Source organism: Atta cephalotes (genome assembly GCF_000143395.1).
Source record: "Atta cephalotes unplaced genomic scaffold scaffold00026, whole genome shotgun sequence".
Taxonomy (NCBI): domain Eukaryota; kingdom Metazoa; phylum Arthropoda; class Insecta; order Hymenoptera; family Formicidae; genus Atta; species Atta cephalotes.
The window spans coordinates 2807045-2818978 of record NW_012130090.1 but is presented as its reverse complement, the minus strand read 5'-3'; the positions used below and the strand labels follow the sequence as shown (position 1 = coordinate 2818978).

The 11934-nt window shown below is 31.2% G+C and overlaps 1 protein-coding gene across 1 annotated transcript in view; it reads right to left on the bottom strand.

Annotated features, from left to right (window-relative positions):
* Positions 1-11934, bottom strand: part of LOC105620458 (afadin) — a 97932-nt gene that overhangs the window by 63888 nt on the left and 22110 nt on the right. The window contains exon 3 of the mRNA XM_012201948.1: positions 1527-1811. Coding sequence (XP_012057338.1) covers positions 1527-1811 — 285 coding nt within the window. The remainder of the gene's footprint in view (positions 1-1526; positions 1812-11934) is intronic.

Sequence of the window (11934 nt, the reverse complement as noted above, 5' to 3'; positions counted from 1 at the left end):
AATATATATATATATATATATATATATATATATATATATATATATATGTATATATATACCAGGTGTATAAGCTTAAATCCGTTGTTTGCTCACAGGTGGCATTAGTGAGTACAAAGTTACCCTGGGCACACAACACACTTTTTTTTATGTGTTTGACATCTGTCAACATTAATCAGTGCACATCATCAGCAATTTCATATAACAACATACATTTTTTCTTTCGTAATCATATCTAGTTTTTTGCTAAAAAAAAAAGCATATGCAGGAAGTTTTGCTTTTCTATTTCAATTTGAAGAAATCGACTGCCGAATTGCATCGAATGCTTGTGGAGGCCTATGGCGACAATGCTTTATCGGAAACAACGTGCAAAGATTGGTTTCGTCGGTTCGGCGAAATGACGACAATTTTGACCTGAATGATAAGAAGCGTGAAAATCGGTCCAGGAAGGTTGAGGACTGTCAATTGCAGGCTCTTTTGGACGAGGACGATACCCAATCGCAAAAAATGCTTGCCGAGCAATTGAGTGTTTCTCAAGCAGCCATTTCCATGCGGCTACATGCCATGGGGAAGATTCAAAAGATTGGAAAATGGGTGTCGCATGAACTGATAGGCAGATGGAGCGACGCCAAAACACAAGCCAAATTCTGCTTGCCAGACAAAAAAGAAAATCGTTCCTGCATCGGATTGTGACAGGCGATGAAAAATGGATAGAATCCTAAACGCAAGAAATCTTGGATTAATTCCGCCCAACCATCAACATCTTCCTCAAGATCAAATCATTTCGGACGGAAGACGATGCTTTTGGGATCAGGAGAGTGTCATCTATTACGAGCTGTTAAAACTTGGTGAAATTGTTAATGCTCATCGTTACCACTAACAATTGATCAAATTGCACCGTGCTCTGCATGAAAAAAGGCTGCATCGGAAAAGACATGACAAGCTGATTTTCCTCCACGACAACGCACCATCGCACACGAGGAATTTTTTTGGCGTGGTATACACAAATTGCTCGAAAGATGGGAAAAATGTATAGTTAGCGAGGGCAAGTACTTTGTTTTTGCTTCCTAGGAAAAAAAAAATGTGTTTTTCTGACTAAAAACAGCGGATTTAAGCTTATACACCTGGTATATGTAATGTGAATTATATATTTTCAACATTGGCAGTGTCTATTAGAAACACAGTATAAGATATTAAGTACAAAATGCTTTTTAAGAAATTAAGAATAAATTATAAAATACGAAAATAATAGAGAACTGAAGTAACGATAAAAGTAACGACTAAATTCGTTACCGTTACTATAAAAATATAACGATTACCGAAAAAAATAACGATCGTTACTGAAAAAAGTAACGAAAATGATAACAGCGTTACAAGTAACGCGTTACTTCCCAATCCTGGCTAAAATTAGAGGTTACTCAGGATCACAACTTTAACAACATATGTCAAGATCAAAATCATTGGAGGTGAAGTTCCCTAAATTGGAGTATTACATAATTTTATACAGTCTGAAAATAATATTTACTGACCCGTGTAAAGCTTCTCGGCGACACCGTTCTGGTCACCAGGCATCGCATTCTCATCCTGCTCTAAACTCTTTAATCGACTGAGCTTCTCTTGCTTCTTAATCTGTTTTTTCTCCCGCTTGCTCAATTTTCTTCGGAAGCTAGAACCCTCGGCTGAAGTAAAACCGACGCCTTGCGCATTGGTTTTATCGTCGATCCTCTTCAGCAAGAAGCGTCCCTCCCGATCGTCCATATGCCAATTTAGTTGAACTAGTAGTGGTTTTTCTTCTAAATCAAGCTTACGCTCCTCTGTAAATAAAATTCCATATACATTATTATTAACAATAATAAATGATTTATTAAGACCGTATGTGAATACACAACAAGAAAGAGTTTAAGCCCATAATGGCCGAAGCTGAATTTTAGATACTTTAAATAATTTCTATGTGAATTTATATACTAAATATGTAGTCATTTGAACTGCGTGCCGAATTGATTTTTCATATGACATATAAACTACTATATTAACGCAAATAAACTATTATAGTAATATCACAAATTGAATTGACAAGCAATTTAATAATTTGATGTTCAATCAGGCATCCTTAGAAAGATTAGACAATCCTATTAGAAAGATGTTAATATTAATGTATATAGGTACAGAAAAGCATCTAAGATCTAACTGCCTTTATAAGCATTAAACTCTTACTTGTTGTGTATTTACATATACAGTTTTAATAAATCGATTATTATTGTTTATAGTTTATATTGTTATAAGCAATCTAAAAAATATATCACAATTCCTATATATCGATTATGGCAAAGAATATCATTAAAAAAAAACTTCGAACAAAAGCTTAGAACATTCATACGGAATACAAGAAATCCCCTTTAACCGGATTTAACTCCCGGTCGAGGTAATATTTTTCGCAATAAATTTATTTACAGTTTTTCAGTATTTTAACATCTTTCTAATAGAATGCCTGAATTGAGCATCAAATTATTAAATTGCTTGTTAATTCAATTTGTGATATTATTATAGTTTATTTATGTTTATAAGTCCGAAAAATCAATTCGACGCGCAGTTCAAATGACTACATATTTAGTATTTAAATTCATATAGAAATTATTTGCATAGCATTTAATTGTAAGATCCAGTTTCGGCCGTTAGGCTAAACTTTTACTCGTTATTAAATTAGATTAAAATATTTTAAAGAAAATAATATTAGAAAAAAGTTAAAATTAATTAAAATACTTTCTCCAACTAAAAATAGACATGAATTTATACATTAAATATAAATGTATGTACATGTATTTAAACAGCATAATTCAGTTAATAGAAATTTGTAGTATATTAGGTGTACAACTTTGCTTCCGCTGTTTTCCTATAGATGGCTTTAGCGGTAAGTGGTGGTCGAAATAAATAGATCATAGACGTCATACAATAAACTTGGGCATCTGTCAACATAACCTCATAGAAACATTAATCGATTTGTGTCTGCATCATAAAGTTATTCTCGATTGAAAATGTCAGTTTACGAGGCAAATTCTCATCATTTGCGGGAGGTTTAATTTTTTGCTTCAATATGAAGAACTCTGCGGCTGAGGCTCATCGAATGCTCTCAAATACTTATGGTGAGGCCGCTATTAATGAAAGAACGTGACGTGAGTGGTTTCAACGCTTCAAGAACGGTGATTTTGACGTCCAAGGTCATGCTCTGTATTTGGTGGGACCAGCTCGGTGTAGTGTATTATGAACTGTTAAAACCGACTGAAACAATCACAGGCGATCGATATCGAACGCAATTGATGCGTTTGAGCCGAGCATTGAAAGACAAACGGCCGCAATACAACGAGAGACACGATAAAGTGATTTTGCAGCATGACAATGCTCGACCCCATGTTGCGAAAGTGGTCAAGACATACTTGGAAACGTTGAAATGGGAAGTTCTACCCCACCCGCCGTATTCTCCAGACGTTGCTCCCTCTGACTATCACTTGTTTCAATCAATGGCACACGGCCTGGCTGACCAGCACTTCCGGTCTTATGAAGAAGTAAAAAATTGGATCGATTCGTGGATAGCTTCAAAAGATGACCAGTTTTTTCGACGCGGGATTCGTACGCTACCCGAAAGATGGGAAAAAGTAGTGACCAGCGATGGACAATACTTTGAATCATAAATGTATAACCAGTTTTTTACAATAAAGTCTCGAATTTCGGAAAAAAACGGCGGAAGCAAAGTTGTACACCTAATATTAAATTAATTAAAGATAAAAATATGCGATCTCTTTGGGAGATATTTATATGTCCCAGAAAAGTCCCAGAAATCTAGAATATTTGGGACATCATGCACAATGCTCGTATGCAGATAAAACGGATTAAACTATCAAGGAAACATTACTTTTTGTCTTATTCGGATTTTAATCGAACTTAACACCAATGTTTATCACCATCAAACATGGAAATATGTAAAACATTTCGTCAGAAATCCGAAACAATATTCTAATGGTGTTATATAATGATCTAAATGAAAAGCCTGATTTTGAAAAAGTACTTTCTATCTTCTTATTTAGATTATGTTCGCATTCGAATTAGATACTTGTAATATCGAAAATTGTAAAATCAATATTAGTTTTTTCCGTTGTGCTTATTGCACATATATTCTGTTTCGACCATTCAATAATCACTCTTCATATTTATACTTAATTGTTATCTTTTTTAATCTTTAAAAACATTTTCGGGTGTGGCATACCTAGGCCTTTTTATTTTCAAGATTAGAACTTTTTTGTTTTTAAAAGGTGGCTACTATCTCGTTTAAAAAATAAGCTTTATGATTTTATCTTTACAATATAAACTCACTTTGAAGATGACTTAAAAATATAAAATATAAATAAAAAGGAGCATACAGTTACAATGCTAGATGTTTTAAACGAAAGTCATATATTTAAATTATCATATAAAAACATAGACATTTCGGTCAAGATTCGACCATCATTAATAGATAGAAATATCAGGACAAAAAAAAAGAAATATATAGAATAAAAACAAAAATCATTAGTCATCAAAAGATGGTCAAACAGCTTTCGCATATGGTATGAGTTAACAGAGGTCCAAGAAAAAGAAATTAAACAATATTCAATCGCTTATGAACTTTTCTGTTAGTGTCTAGGATTCCTTATGACAGGAAGCGAAGTGCGACTTCACTTCATGAAACGTACGGAATTTCCAGATTCTATTTAAAATTAAGAAAGAAAATATGTTTTTAATAATATTATTTTAACAAATATTATTATTCGTGAGAATCACACTAGTTTTATAATAACAAACCACATATTCGCAAATGTAATTCGAAGTAAATAATGAAAATTAATAGACAGACATTGGAACCACTGGTAAGAATTAATATTACCGACAAAAATATGGTGGCACCATAACTAGCGACAGTCTTTATATATCGTGATAGAAAAGGAGAGGAAACTTAGCGAAGGTAAGTCTATTGGAGGGTAGAGAGTTTATTTCAATGATTGGTAGATAGATTTCAGAAAAGCGTTCTGTGTCACTCTGTTTGTTTAAGCCCATTTTTTTGTCTTTTGATATGTATCATCCTTTTATAATAAAATTGTTCGGAGTCAAAAATGATAGTATTATTCCAATCAATCATACGATCATGATCTAATTTGTAACGAGAGACAAAGTATTCGTTGGTTGTTTGAAATCATTTATATGTTCTTTTAAACGCTTTTTCAATTTCCTTTTTGTCTGTCCTACGAATAATCGTAATCGAGACAGTTTATTTTATATTCCACATCTTCGTTTTTAATTTTATCTTTGCCTGTTTTAATGAAGGTATTCATACAATTTATTGGTTTATGAACAATATTAAAATCAAATTTTTTTGTGATAGAATTAAATTTTTCAGAAATTTTATTAAAATACGGAATGAAATATTTTTTTGAAATCTTAGTGGAATCCGAGTTGGCTGTCTTGTGTTCCTGATATTTTCGAAATTATTTTTGAACGATAAAGCCTTGATGCTATTATTAATAGTTGCAAATAAGAATTCTAATGGGTATCTATTTTTTTGGAGAATATTAATTAAGAAAATATTTTTCTCATGAAATTTAGGATGGGAAAGGAATAAGATTCTATTTAACTGCCCGATTACAATACTCCTTTTGTGTTCTAAAGGATGATTTGAAAAGAAATTTAAGAATCGAATTAATAGGCTTCTTATAATTGTCAAAAATAATTCCTCCATCATCTATTAACAGTAATAAATAAAGAAAAAATAACAATAGAATATATTAAACATGTATAGAATAATTTAGTTAAATTAGAATAAGGAACGGAAAAGATGTAATATAATTATAATGTTTCAATTAGAAAAGATGTTATGTCAATTCTTAAAAATGTACATTTTTCCGAATAATTCGAATAATATTTTGAAAAAAGAACTCAAAGAACTTAATCAATTTGTCGCTGATCATCCTGTGTTAATTACTAGAATGGATAAGAGCAATACTACCGTAATTTTAAATTTGAAGAATTATAATGACAAAATATACGAAATTTTATCCGATAATAATACTTACATAATGGTAAAAAAGGTCTTATTAGTAAATTGATCGTGGAAATCGGTATACTTTTGACACGTTGGAGAACTAAAGGTTATATTGGTCAATCCAATATAAAAAATTATATCGGAGATTTGCCGAGATCTTATGTATTGAAGTAATTAAATGAAGTAGATAAATTATTTCATTCACATACATTTGAATAAGTTATCTTACTTTGTTCACTTTATTATACTTTTGAAAGATCACAATTAATGAAAATCTGTCATAATAATTTGCTATACTATGGAGCCATCTATGTTATTTGGACTATCTATATTTTTATGATTTGTACGCACTTGTAATTTTAACCTGATCCAGAATAAAAATGATTTTCTTCGAGTTATACATCATTTCTTGACAAGCCATACTAACATCTTACGGACTCACTAAAGTGTACAAGGATAGTCATCCTCTAAGAATGAGTGTTATTTGTATTAACAATCCATTCTTTAATTTGGCTACTTTTAAAAGGTCATTGATAAAAGCATTAAAAAAAATTTCAGTTACATTAAAAATTTTGATCTTGTTAAGAAAATTAATGGTATGCCTAGAAAAAAATTATCAAATTGTTCATTTGACATCACTTCCGTGTATACTGTAATATTCCAAACTTTGAAAAGTGTCTTAGAAAGATGGATTTGATATGCAATAACACGATAATATCTATCTATTTCAAATAGCACTCTCAACTTATACTGAATTTTACTTTTTTTAAATTTAATGATGAAATCTACAAATAAATATTCGGTTTGCCCATTCGGTTTGCTCTCTCTGCTCTCTCCAATTCTAGCTGATGTTGTAATACAAGACTTGGAACATATTTAAGATTGTAATCACACATATTCCATTTTATTATCGCTATGTTGATGACATTATTATAACACCTCCAAAAGATCATATTAATACAATGTGCCTTTAATTTTTACCATGAAAGAATTAAATTTACTAATATTCTTGAGATTTCACGGATCCTTTCTATATAAAGATTATGCGTTTCGCGGGTTTCTTCCGTGTCCAGATCCCTTCTTGGAATGCCAACACTTCATCAGGGCGAGGAACAGCCTGATAGTACAGTATCAGGCTGTTCCTCGCCCTGATGAAGTGAACTGCAAGGTTCACGAAACATTGGCATTCCAAGAATGGATCTGGACACGGAAGAAACCTGCAAAACACATAATCTTTATAATTAAATTTACTATCGAATAAGGCGATGATGGAAGAATAAATTTTCTCGATGTAAAACTGTTAATAGAGAATGGAGAAATTATTTTTGACAATTATAAGAACTTACTAATTCTGGTCGATACTTAAATTTCTTTTCAAATCATCCTTTAGAACATAAAAGGGGTATTGTAATCGGGCAGTTAAACAGAATTTTATTCCTTTCCCATTCTAAATTTCATGAGAAAAATATTATTTGCCTAATTAATATTCTTCAAAAAAATGAATACCCATTAGAATTCTTATTTGCAACTACAATATTAATAACAAAATCAAGGCTTTATCGTTCAAAAATAAATTCAAAAATATCAAGGAACACAAAGACAATTGCCAACTCGGATTCCACTAAGATTTCAAGAAAATATTTCACCATTCCGTATTTTAATAAAATTTCTAAAAAATTTAATTCTATCACAAAAAAAATTGATTTTAATATTGCTCATAAACCAATTGTATAAATATCTTCATTAAAGGCAAAGATAAAATTAAAAAAGAAGATCAAATGTGGTATATAAAATAAATTGTCTCGATTGCCATTATTCGTATATAGGACAGACAAAAAGGAAATTAAAAAAGACGTTTAAAAGAACATATAAATGATTTCAAACAACCAACGAATACTTTGTCTGTTATCTCTCGTCATAAACTAGATCATGATCATACGATTGATTGAAATAATACTATCATTCTTGGCCCCGAACAATCTTATTATAAAAGGATGGTTTCCGAGATGATACTTATCAAAAGACAAAAAATGGGTTTAAACAAACAGAGTGATACAGAACATTTCCTGAAATCTATCTATCAATCATTGAAGTAAACTCCTCTATCTTCCAATAGAATTATCTTCTCCACGTTAATTTTCCTCTCCTTTTCTTTGTCACAGTTTTATATAAAAACTGTCGCTAATTATAGTGCTATCATATTTTTGTCAGTAATATTAATTCTTATCAGTGGTTCCAATGTCTCTGTTAATTTTCATTATTTACTCCGAATTACTTATTATTAATTATTTGCGAGGATTTGCGTCACAAAATATGTGGTAAGCGTTTGTTATTATAAAACTAGTGTGATTCTCACAAATAATAATTTTGTTAAGTAATATTAAGTAATTTTGTAAAGTAATATTATTGAAAGCATATTTTCTTTCTTAATTTTAAATAGAATCTGGAAATTCCATTATGTTTCACGAAGTGAAACACTTCGCACTTCGCTTCCTAATAAGGAATCCTAGACATTAACAGAAAATAGTTCATAAGCGATTGAATATTGTTTAATTTCTTTTTTTTTTGGACCTCAATTACTCTTAACTTACTCTATTAACTTGTATCATATGCGATTGGAAAGCTGTTTGACCATTTTTTTTTGACTAATTATCTTTTTTATTCTATGTATTTTTTTTTTGATGTCCTAATATTTCTATCTATTGATGGTCGAATCTTGACTGAAACGTCTACGTTTTTATATAATATTAGGTGTACAACTTTGCTTCCGCCGTTTTCCTATAGATGGCTTTAGCGGTAAATAGTGATCGAAATAAATAGATCATAGACGTCATACAATAAACTTGGGCATCTGTCAACATAACCTCATAGAAACATTAGTCGATTTGTGTCTGCATCATAAAGTTATTCTCGATTGAAAATATCAGTTTACGAGCCAAATTCTCGTCATTTGCGGGAGGTTTTAATTTTTTGCTTCAATATGAAGAAATCTGCGGCTGAGGCTCATCGAATGCTCTCAAATACTTATGGTGAGGCCGCTATTAGTGAAAGAACGTGACGAGTGGTTTCAACGTTTCAAGAACGGTGATTTTGACGTCCAAGGTCATACTCTGTATTTGGTGGGACTAGCTCGGTGTAGTGTATTATGAACTGTTAAAACCGACTGAAACAATCACAGGCGATCGATATCGAACGCAATTGATGCGTTTGAGCCGAGCATTGAAAGACAAACGGCCGCAATACAACGAGAGACACGATAAAGTGATTTTGCAGCATGACAAGGCTCGACCCCATGTTGCGAAAGTGGTCAAGACATACTTGGAAACGTTGAAATGGGAAGTCCTACCCCACCCGCCGTATTCTCCAGACGTTGCTCCCTCTGACTATCACTTGTTTCAATCAATGGCACACGGCCTGGCTGACCAGCACTTCCGGTCTTATGAAGAAGTAAAAAATTGGATCGATTCGTGGATAGCTTCAAAAGATGACCAGTTTTTTCGACGCGGGATTCGTACGCTACCCGAAAGATGGGAGAAAGTAGTGACCAGCGATGGACAATACTTTGAATCATAAATGTATAACCAGTTTTTTACAATAAAGTCTCGAATTTCGGAAAAAAACGACGGAAGCAAAGTTGTACACCTAATCATTTAAATATATGACTTTCATTTAAAACATCTAGCGTCGTGGCTATATGCTTCTTTTTATTTTTTATCTTTATATTCTATAAAACTTTAGATAATTTGCGACGAGGATTTCAGGAAATATCAGATATTAAAAATTATCTTGGGTATCATATATCTACCCAAATATGGCATTTAAGATAGTTCTGTTGCTGGTGCGATCAACATATGTCATAATATATTTTTGTTTCAATGGCCTTAATCTTGATAAATGTTATCCAAATCCAACATGAATAACATTCTTGAATAACATTCAAAGAAGTTTTAGCCATTGGTCGGATATTTCGGATAATGCTAATGTCGGCAGTGCTGTAACTTGCAAAGTATTTATATAATTCGAAAAGTACTAAATGAAAAAATATTTCATTATAGTGTTTTGAAAAGATAAGCTATAAAAATATGAAAAGTGAAGAGTTCTATTAAAAAAATTCAAAATAATCTTGCCCTAATTTTGAAAACAATGAAATCGATATCAAATCGATGTCGATTTGATATCGATTCCATTCTCATTTTTCACTAGGTACGAGGTATGAACTCCAATGGCCTTAATTTTGACAAATGTTATCTAAATCTCGATCCTGAATAACATTTAAGAGGCTTTAACTGTGGGTCAGATACATTTAATAGTGCTAATGTTAGTACTGTAATTTCCAAGCTTTATAACTTGAAAGTATTTAATGGAAAATAATTTTCTTATAGTGTTTTGAAAAGCTCTTAACATCAGCTATTAGATTCTGAAATAAAAAATAGGATGATTCGTTTAAAAAATCGATTTGACCTTGATTTGATCTTGGTAGCATCACCTAAGATCATTGATAAGTAAATAGACTATTTTAAACTATACTATATAACTTTTGTATGAAACATTTTTCTCAGAAATGCTTACTTTTCAAGATATTTAAGGAGTCCGGCATTTTTCGAATACCCTGTATATAACCATTTATACAATATAATTATTTATAATTATAATCATTTTTTATGTTTAATTCTAGAAATTTATATATTCGATTCATTTTTGTTTCAATTTATTATTCAACAACATATAAAAAATATGTTTTTTTTTCAAAATGAATTTCAAATTTCAATTTTCTTCATTTTCATCCTTTTAAATTAATGTTTTAAAAGATACAATAATGCAGTATTTTTTTGTGAAAGTTCGAAGTTTCTATTTTCCAAAATGCATATTTAAAATATTTTTCTAACTTACGTACGAAAAATAAGAATTTTTAAACAAAATATGGTTGTTTTCGAAACTTGTTTACTTTATAGCTTATAACTTTTTTATTAATAATGATACATTTGCTTGGTACCGTTATATTCCTTACTATCTGGCGTTGAAAAAAAAATGTTAAATATGTTCATTTTTATGAATGTTTTAAGCAATCAAAGTTGACTTAGATATGCTTCCAAATGTGGACATTAACGTTATAAAAGAGGTCAAGTGTTTTTAAGTATTATAATAAAATGTTACACAAAGTCACATTTTGTGCATTTGTGTTATTTTCACTATTTTTCATGCAAAAACGCGCTATATTTCGTTAACCAACGAAAGGTTTCTATCTTTGATGATGATAAACGTTGGTGTCAAGTTTGATTAAAATCCAAGTGGGACAAAAGTAATGTTCCATGTAAGTGCTCTATATCATTTTATCATTTTTGCAATAATTAACGAGATATTAATTTCTAAAAATCGCGTATCTGTCTAGCCTATTGCCGCTGTCCTCATCGATCATAATCACTAGTCATGCGGGGAATTGTTTTCTTTCGCCGCCGTGCATAATTATTATCGTTATAATAACTGTATTGCCACTTATAAACAAATCCCCTCACGCGTAGCGATTACGACCGATGAACGTTTGACGATAAGTTATCTCGTGCTGAATGGATATGCGCTTATTCAGCGATATTTAGAAATTAATATCTCATTCACTATTACAAAAATTGCAAAATGATAGGACTTTTCAATTCAATTCAATCCGCTCTATCTGTACACGAGCATCGTTATGAATATTCTGACACGCTGTATGTTCCAAACAATTTGATGATATATTAGTTCAATGATATATAATTCTTTTAATCTACTTAACTTATTAATTTAATGTAAATATATTTGCTAAATATACAATTTTATTGCACACACACACACACACACACACACACACACACACACACACACACACACACACG